This window comes from Spea bombifrons, chromosome 1, assembly GCF_027358695.1.
Source record: "Spea bombifrons isolate aSpeBom1 chromosome 1, aSpeBom1.2.pri, whole genome shotgun sequence".
In the NCBI taxonomy this organism is placed as follows: domain Eukaryota; kingdom Metazoa; phylum Chordata; class Amphibia; order Anura; family Pelobatidae; genus Spea; species Spea bombifrons.
Genome location: NC_071087.1, coordinates 135,369,766 through 135,379,654, shown reverse-complemented (window position 1 = coordinate 135,379,654; position 9,889 = coordinate 135,369,766). Strand labels below are relative to the sequence as shown.

The following is a 9,889-nucleotide window of genomic DNA, read 5'->3' as shown; positions in this document are numbered from 1 at the left end:
CAAACTGGTACCACAAAGTTGGAAGCTTACAATTGTCCTAAATGTCTTGGTATGCTGTAGCATTAACATTACCCTTCACTGGAAGTAAGAGGCCTAGTCTAAACCCTGAAAAACAGCCCTAGACCATTATCCTTGATGGCAAGGGAAGTGCCAGGATACCTCAAAGGCCAAACTTCAGTGAGGTTTTCAGAGACCCAAAGAGCTTTCACAGTTTTATTTAAACAATTGCAGTATAATTGCAGCCTCAGCATCTTGTTCCCCTAAGCAGCGGACCACGGGATTCACAAACACAAAATAAGGTAACCAGTAACCTATTCCTGCTTAACCCCTTGATGACAATTGCCGGTCCTGGCACGTCATTGTCGATAACGACAATTGACGTGCCAGGACCGGCACGTCTTTAAACGGGTGCAGAAAGCGAACTATTTTTGCTTTCTGCACCGAAACGGCGTTGCTGTAATGCCTCGACCTCGAGGCATTCACCAACGCCATGATCGGCACAAAGGGGCCATCTCTGGCCCCTCCCCGGGGCGTCAACATCCGCCATCCCCCCAAAAATTACAAACCCATGTGGGGTATCACTGTACTCAGGAGATGTTGCTGAACACATATTGGGGTGTCGTGTGACAGCGGCATATACCAGGAGCTGTAAATTCATACATAAAGTAGGTGTGTGTGGGAAAAATACACACACAAAAATACTACTGCAAACTTTGAAACAATGCTGGTGGTAAAATGTGTGCATGCAAAGAGTTAAAATACCAGCATTTAAAATACCCTGTGGTGTGTAGTTTTCAAAAATATACGGTTTTGTTGGGCACAGTGAAATGGCCCGGCTCAAAGATGTACCAAATAGGGCATGGGCAGTGGATCCCCAAATGCCAAAGTTCAACATTGAAAAATGTGCATGCCCCAAATGTGGCCCTTTTGCCCCCAAACAGCCAGGCAAAATCATTCATGTGAGGTATCGCTGTACTCAGAAGATGTTGCTGAACACATATTGGGGTGTTTTGTGATAGTGACATATACCAGAACCTGTTTATTCATACCTGAAGTAAAATGTGTGTGAAAAAACAAATGCAAAAAAATTACTACCATAAAGTTTGACAAAGGCTGATGGTAGAATTAGTGCTTGGAAAGGGTTAAAATACTAGCATTTGGAATACCCTGGGCTGTCTAGTTTTCAAAAATATGTGACTTGATGGGGTAAATTGCATTGGCCGGCTTCAAAGATACCCGAAATGGCACATGGGGGGAAGAATTACCAGATTTGGAAAAATTGCTTTGAAATAGCAAAACGCTACCTGTACTTATTGTCCCATAATGTGTAGAAAAAAGCAAAAAAACATAAAAACATTGGGTATTTCTAAACTCAGGACAAATAGTAGAATCTATTTAGCAGGTTTTTTTATTACCTTTTATAGATGAGTAAAAGATTTTTCAACTAAAAGTTAGAAACAATCATTTTTTCTAAATGTTTCACCATATTTTATACTTTTTTTAATAGTAAATAATATGATACAATCAAAACAATGTCATCTAAAGAAAGCCCTTCTTGTCCTGAAAAAAACAATATCTAATGTGTGTGGGTTCAGTAAACGGGAAAGAAGAAAATCACAGCTAAACACGAGCAGTGCAGAAATGTTAAAACGGCCATTGTCACAAAGGGTACAAAAAGTAAAATCAGCCTTTGTCACAAAGGGGTTAAAAGACTAACTTAACAGTAGCTAATAATAGACTGGCCAGTTAAGCCGGTTCCCAGTCAATATACCACAAGCATATGAACTTTTAACAATAAATCTGGCAATGTTACCGACTATTTTACTTCCACTACCACCCAGAATAATGGTTGATCAAATGAGAGGGACTTTTGATTAACCAATTAATCAGAGGAAAATATTACTCGTTCCTACTAATGTAAAGGCCTTCCTCCACCAAACTTTACAGTAAGCACCATGCATTCCAGTAGGTAGATTCATCCATCAGAATCCTAGAGAATGCGTTTCTGGGTTTGAATTATGCCTATCAGGTACTCTAAAGCAGTAGATAAGCAGTACCAAATAAATAAGGCTAGAGCAAAATACGTAATCAGGAACCAAAGAGGTCAAGGGCAAAGGCAAAAAGGGTAATCCAAGAGTCAAAGAAGAGGTCAAATACCAGGTAATCAAAAAAGAAGACACTGTAGCACAGTAGGGAGGGTATATCTGGAAACTGAAATCCAAGGACACACAACACTGGAACACTGCAACAATGTGGAAGAAGTCTGTGGGTTTTTTCCAATGCTGCAGGTAAGGCCCATAAGGAGTGGTTTTATATAATACATAAGGAGTGGTTATATATAATACATATAAAATCTCTGCTTGTTTGACCACAGGTCATAAGTGGTCTTGCAACTATCGAACCAGGGTCTCCTTCTCCTCCACAAGTGCGAACCTCATCCTACTATGCATCGTATTTGAGACTTACTCCACGACCACATAGCTGTGAAGTAGGGGACAGGAGAAGGCAACCCCTGACCATGCCAGGTATGGGCCAAAGGGGCCTGACAACACATTTTCATTGCTCCAGAGTCCAGTGGCGATGTGCTTTACACCACTCTATGTCGCTTGACATTGTGTATAGTGATCTTAGATTTGCATGAAGCTGCTTCCTCATGAAGCACCCAACGCACAACACTTGTGCTGATGTTGCTTTCAGTGGCAGTTTAGAACTCTGTAGTAAATTATGCTATAGAGGACAAGCAATGTTTACACACTTCAGCACCCAGTGGCACCAACTCTGTGTATGTGTGTGGTCTGCTCTGTGTATGTGTGTGGTAGTAGACATTTCACAAACTGACTTGTGGCAAAGTGTGGCATCCTATGACAGTGTGGCCTATTCTAATGCCATTGTTTGTCTATGGAGATGTGCTTGATTTTACATACCTGTTAGCAATGAGTGAGGCTGAAACCCCTAAACCTAATAATTAGGAGGGGGTCCACATACTTTTGTTGATATAGTATACCCCTACCCAATAATGGATTTTGACTTATTCATCTCTGTTTTCTAGTACTTGTCAAAATGGTTCACTAATCATTTAGTTATCAAATAAAATGGACGTTATGACTAAACAGGTTTTTCTACCTTATTATAACAGAAAAACATTATTTTTCTAGAATACCAGTAAGGCTGCTCTCATCTGCATTTTTGTAATGCCTGTATTGCTACTTCTTCGTTATATGCAAGCCAGATTCTAGACTCGGCCTAAGTTAGTAGACAATGTTAGGCCTATCATAATTCTAATGGCACACATCAGTATAATGCAACAGAACCTCTGCTCCATACAATAATATTAGCACCAATAACTCAATATTTAAGACACTCATTCTCCTTCTGACATTAAAAAACACAATGTTAGATATATGTTGCTTTTTGGTTTTGCAAAAAAGCCCAATTCTATGGTCTAATTACAGTTATACAGTTACAATTGTATCTTGTTGCTGTTGTGAAATAAACCTTGACCTAAACTTCATCTCTTTGTCACGTTACCTTGGGTTACAAAATATATAGTCAGCTTTTGAATAGAGTCTAGATTGCTTTTACAATAAGATCTTTGTGTTAACTTGAAATCATTTAGAGGTTAGACTCAATTGAACCATCACATGGCAGGGGAGTTTTTATGATAGTACGGTTGCTATAAAATACAAATAAGCTTCTCAACAGTAACGTATACAAAGTCTTGTTTTCCTTTTACTTTGGATTCTGTAAAAGAGGTTTTTAAGATTATGTAAATTACATTGTATTTGTGTGTATCTTAAAATAATGTAGTGCATTCATCAAATCAGGAGTTTAAAGACTATCTGATGGTGCCAACCCCTTTGGACTGGTATGGCACGTGATATCTATCACCAGTCAGCTCTAGCGCTGACTCGGCAGACAGAAAGTGTTCAAATTGATTTAAATGAGATCATTTTCCTGCAACTAATTGTCTTCTCCCTATGGTACTGTGTGTAATTTTTTAACCTTAGTTTAATACGCCACCTTCTATGGTGAAGGTGTCAGGGATATTACATCCTTTAACTCGTTATAGCAGTTGCTATAGCAGTAAGCATTATTTATGCATATTACCTGCACATGTTGCGTAGAACTCATTGAAGCAAAACCAGTATTCAAAGAATTGTAGCCTCGGCACATATTACATTAAATTTCTTGATATGGCACCATCAGATTCCGTGGTGCTGTTATAATCAGTGGAATAATTCTTAGATTTTACTAATAACATGACGTAAAGTCATGATTTATAAAGACACGGAGGCGAGTCTTATGCAAAGAGAGAAAAAACTGTAAACCCATCAGATAACAACAAATATAATACTCCTCCTTCCTACATATAACAGGATACATCACTAAGCCCCTCCTCTTTCTTTGTAATAACTCCATCAGATACAACAAATGTCCCGTAAACAATTGGAATTCCAATAAATACTTAATCTAGGAAAAAAGGGAAAAACTGGAACAAAAAACGCCACTTCTCCACAAAATCCAACTGGATCGCTGAACGAAAAACTTCCATAGGATCAATATATTGTCTTTATGCTAGGAGAAGAAAACATATGAATAATACACTTGTAATGACAGCTGAATAGCAGTGTATCATCCATAAGAATATATATATATACGTATTTACGTTAAACAGATGTCAAAATCAGATATCACACTTAAGATCAAATATTCATAATATACAGAGTGGGTAACATAACAGTAAATCAAAAACAAAACAAAAACCTAATATAGGGCAAGAATAATACTTGCCTCCGTGTCTTTATAAATCATGACTTTACGTGATGCTGTAGCAACCTGCTGATGGGGTCTACGGAACACAAGGAACACTTCTGGGTGGCATATAGATCTAAATCCTCTTGTCCTATCTTCATATGCTTTGAGGCAAAGGACCAGACACAACTGGGGTTGTAGGGGAAAATACGGATAGAAAACAGGCTTAATAGCAGTCTTCGTACGTCTGGAGATGTCAAACAACACACCCTCCGGTGTACAAGAGACAGAGGAGACATCCAGAGCTCTCACATCTGACACCTGTTTGCAAGATATAAGACAGCACAAGACTATCAGTCCGCTGTTGAAGGGTGCAATAATGGCTAATAATAGCTTGCTGCTGGCTGCTGGCGTCCAAAATAATTTCTTGGGGCGGCAAAGTGCGCCTCTTTAAAGGTGCCCCCTGGGGCAATTGCCCCACACTGCTCCATAGCAGGGCCGGCCCTGGGCCTTCTCCTCCTTTTGTACCAGTCTGTTATCGATTGTGATTTTAGTTTATCTTACTGACTGTTGTAACAGCATAAAGGTAATGTAATGCAATTAGTCACAGGAAAAAAATGCCCCTTCAAATCTCATGCTTATATAAAAGCCCTTCTTCCACGTGTCACAAATCACACTGTGCTGTTTCTGGCAATAATAAATTACTCCTGCTTGTCCAATGAAACCCTTTCTTCTGCAGACTTTTGCAGAGAATTTAATTAGCCAGTGTCAGTGTCTTGCTTGGTCTTAATCACCCATTGTATTGTTCACCGCAAGGCAGTATGATAAGGAGTCAGGATAACACATACACATGACATTATCCAACTGTCTAAAAACATTATATTATGTAAAAACTAGAACACTGCCCAATATTAAATAATAATCATTTTAATGCGATATTTATAATAAAAAAGGCATTCCCCTTTAAGCCATCTAATCTAATCTAATAAATCAGATAAACTTTGCTTATCGAAAGTGCAGGTGTTGGTGTGTAGGTGGAACAGCATCTTTAACAATTATTGTTCTCATTAAAAGCTATAGTATCCCATGTAACATGTTCTTTTTTGTACTACGTGCTTTACTAGCAGGCAAAGGTAACTGTTTTTAAATAGATATTTTTAGAATATGTAGCCTGTTTTCCAATTAAAGAAAAGAGATCAATACACAGCACGTTTGCTTGCCCCGGACACGCAGTATGACAAACTGGGGCTTGGATGTGGAGTCATTGTTTTAGAGCTCTACTGTTACCCATTAAGTTCATCTGACTTACTGTGATTGCCACTTCAACATGCATTTCAGCAAATCATCTCATTTTGATTGCCGCCCAAACCTCTAAAATCGTATATTTCCATCCGAGTCTGTCTTCTCATGACCTCATACCTGTCCTGTATGATCTGACCGGTCTCGATCATGCTACTTTACCGCTTGTCTAAAACTTGGCCTCTTTTTTTTTGTGTCAGGTCTGGACTAACAAACAGAGATAAATGATGTACGTAGAACTCTTGGCTTGACGTTTTAGTTCAGAAGCATAATTGAAATCACTGCTGTCTATGGAAATCAAGTGATTGATCATCATGCACGGGAAGTCAAAGGATGATTTGAGCTCATGGCCAGCACATCAGGGCATAGAGTTGCCTCCGATGAGTACTTATCTTCATTTCTTACTTTTGTTACTGAATGGAGCTGAATTTATTTTCTTTTACTTCTTTATTTTCCATTTGCAGGCTTCAGCACGTTGGATAACAATAGACAGCAAATCAACATGAAGAATCAATGCAGCCACATTAGGGTTATTATGTTCAGCCGTGGCAAGGTCAGCTCCATATTAAACTTCACACTCATGGTAACAATGGTTTTACCTTTAATGGGAAAATAGACATTATATTTACAATTTAAGCCTTGGTCGATGATGTAATCAGAGTGACCCTCACATAAAATGGGTTGGGTTGTATTCTGGGCTTGGGAAGTAAATCTAGGAAGGAGACAGTCCCTATACCACCTAACAAGGAGCTCATAGCCCTCTTGGATGATCAGACTCCCTGTAGAGCAATGGCTCTATGTACGCTCAAAGGACAGATCACTGATCTCCTCAGCTGGTCCATTACTTCATTTTCTGGTGGGACTGGTCTTTTCCATTCACAGACCACCTTGTGGTAGATCTCAATTCTACCAGTTTCTGCTTCTGCGTCACCTTTATACATAACCGTCAAAATTGCCAGCAGTCTGTGTTTGCGCGTGAACCTGAACCCAAGCCATGTTCTTGCGTGGTCCTCCCGTCTCACCTATTCCAATGGTGCAGCGTGCTGTGGATTAGGATAGGATGCAGATGTTAGCAACCAGTGATAAGAATTTGGGGGTCCTCAAATTTAATGACGTATTTGTGTATTCTTTTTTTTAAATAATGTGAAATTTACATTATACTTGTTCCTCGGTTTAAAACGCAGAATTTCGCTACAAATTGACAATTAATTACAAACGCTCGTCCCTTCCGTACTAGATAAGATCTCACCACCCTGGCATTAAAATAAAATATATTCACGATCAACATCTAACCCTAACACGTGTACTGTAAACCACAGCTCCCATCACGCTCGTCATTTTACTACATCAACTGTTGTTCGTAACAAATCCTATCATGCTCAACCATCCTTTGGGTACACTGACTCCATCACTGTTACCGATGGGTGTAACAATTTATCCTGGAGTAAATACTATAGTATTAGGACAAGAGAACTTGGTTTAATAAAAAAACAGCTTTATACGATCTGTGGTTGCCTGAGCATAATAGGAGTAATAGTTAACAGCTGGAGATGACGTGAACCAGTGAGCAGAGACCCACAAGTAGGTTTACGACAGCCTGAAGCGGCAGAGCTCGGCTGGGGGCAGATCATCCTCTCTATTCTCAGAAATATCTCTCACTTCTCAATGAGCGCTCCTCCCACGGAGTAATGGCCAACGGAGGGCGGCGACATGTAAAGCGCTGGCTTCTGGCCGAGGACGGATCATCCAAGCTCCAAAATTCCACTGGGGCGGAGCCAGAGAACGCGAAATGTTATACGACGTCATTAACGCTCACCTCGGGCCGCTTTACCCAGCTAACACGACGCAGCTCTCTCACGGGGTAGCCACGCCATTCAAGCACTGTAACCCCGCCCACCATGTAATAGCAAGCCACGCCCCGCATCATTCACTCGCCCGCCGCTGGTCGGAGTTGTGGAACGGCGGCGGCAGCAGGAGGTGGCGTGCTGAGGTGGAGGCTGCGGGACGAGGACTTGACTGCCACATATCAACGGTTAAAGCTTTACTCCCTGAAGCAGCTAGCGCTTCGTGTGACCGGTACTCGGTTTAACTCTCCGAGGTCGGCTGCTATTACTACACGGAGCTTGTGTTCACTCTGCGGAAGTCCCGGCCAGGCAGAGCTGTGTGTACCCGCCTCTAGGTGTTTTGGGAAGTGGTCTTTCCGCCTGTCCTCCCCAGCGCCAGCTTCTCTGGTTTTGGTTGGTCTCCGTCGGACTGTAAGCCCCGGGTCGCTCCGTTGTGTGCTGTATCCTTGTGGAGGAAAACTTTGCCCTGTCAGAGTTTGACCGGTGGACTTTCCCACAGCGCCCGAGCATGTGACTCTGTGCGCTCCTGGACCCACAGCAACAGTGTGTAAAGTCACCCTGTATGCACACCCGGCTCCATACAACCAGTGCCCGAAGACCGATTGTGTCACCGTGTGTAACAGTGCCCGAAGACCGATTGTGTCACCGTGTGTAACAGTGCCCGAAGTGGCACAGCACCAGTCTCCGAAGTGACAGTGTGTGCGCCTGGCCCCACACAACCGCTGAACGAAGAGACGGTGTGTGACCCCGGCTGTGTGAGACACTGTGCCCCCGTTACAGCAGTGCCAGAGGTGTATGGAGAGCTCACGTTTACCGCTTCGCCCTGTGTGAGTCGAGGCTTTGCCACCTGAGCTTGTGAATGACTGGCTACTCAGGTGCTGCCCCGTGTGTGTGACTTCTGCCTGTGCCACTCGTGTTGGTGTTTGTGTGACTGCACAGGTTTTGCCCCTTGGAGCAGTGACACCCCCCGCGTTTATATGCCCGCGGGGGTGACACACCTGGACCTCTTTCCCGTCTGTTTTGACTTCTGGACTAAGCCCTGACCCCAGCACATAAAGCCCTCGCCGTTTGGATTTATCTCTGCCTCCCTTCTCCTGGAACATGAAGCTCAGCCGTCAGATCACAGTGCTAGGCAGTGCTGTCTTCTGTGTGGTGATTTTCTCCCTCTACCTGATGCTGGACAGGGGGCAGTTTGACCAACCCAAAGCCCCTCATCGAGATGGAGCGTTCCCCAAGGTGAGATCAGCTGCTCATGGTGCTTTTATGCCAACCATGCCCTCTGAACCACTGTGTGTTCTATTCCAGCTGTCACTTGCATGCATTCTACAGCATGGCAATAACCAGGCACCGCTATGCATTCTCTCCTTGCCAATGATTCTGTAAAATTAAAGAATGATTGTCTATTAAGCTGTAACCTCACATCTGGCCCTTACATTTTGAGATACCTTGTGAGAGATTATTTTTAGCCTTTTATTGTCACATGTGCCTTATATGAAGAAAAAAAAACAGTTTCCGCAAGCTTCTTTCACTTTCTTTATACTAATGCGCTTCATTGACTCTGTGCTATTTTCTACCCTTATGTTGTAACACCTGCTCTCCTGCCTTTTGTGCTATCTTGGTAGCCCACCTCTTTACATTGGCTAGCTGTGCTTTTTTTTTCTTTCTTGGTACTGGCCCAAATGGTTCCATTATTCTGTATCTTTCATAGACACATGCTGTCTTACTCACTCTGATTACTTATCAGCTATCCAGGTTATATGGAAGAGCAGATGAAGCTGTGCTATTTTTTTTTATTTTAAAGTTTTAAATATCGAGTGCAAGGACAGGCAAACGGAATGAAATGTGATGCACACAATCATAGTGTGTGTGTTTTTTTTCCATCTGCACTGCAATTTAGAGAATCGTTCTAGCAGCCTGGGCAGTGAAATTGTGTTTCATGTTACCCAGTTTCTTCAATTGGAAATAATGAGTTCTTTTGATGTAGGATTTATTTC

General features: G+C 41.9%; 1 protein-coding gene across 1 annotated transcript in view; it reads left to right on the top strand.

Annotated features, from left to right (window-relative positions):
* Positions 1–8,659: 8,659 nt before the first annotated feature.
* MAN2A1 (mannosidase alpha class 2A member 1) overlaps positions 8,660–9,889 on the top strand; it is a 56,101-nt gene continuing 54,871 nt past the window's right edge. Inside the window, exon 1 of the mRNA XM_053474365.1 lies at positions 8,660–9,131. Within this exon, the coding sequence (XP_053330340.1) occupies positions 8,997–9,131 (135 nt within the window). The 5' untranslated portion in view covers positions 8,660–8,996. The remainder of the gene's footprint in view (positions 9,132–9,889) is intronic.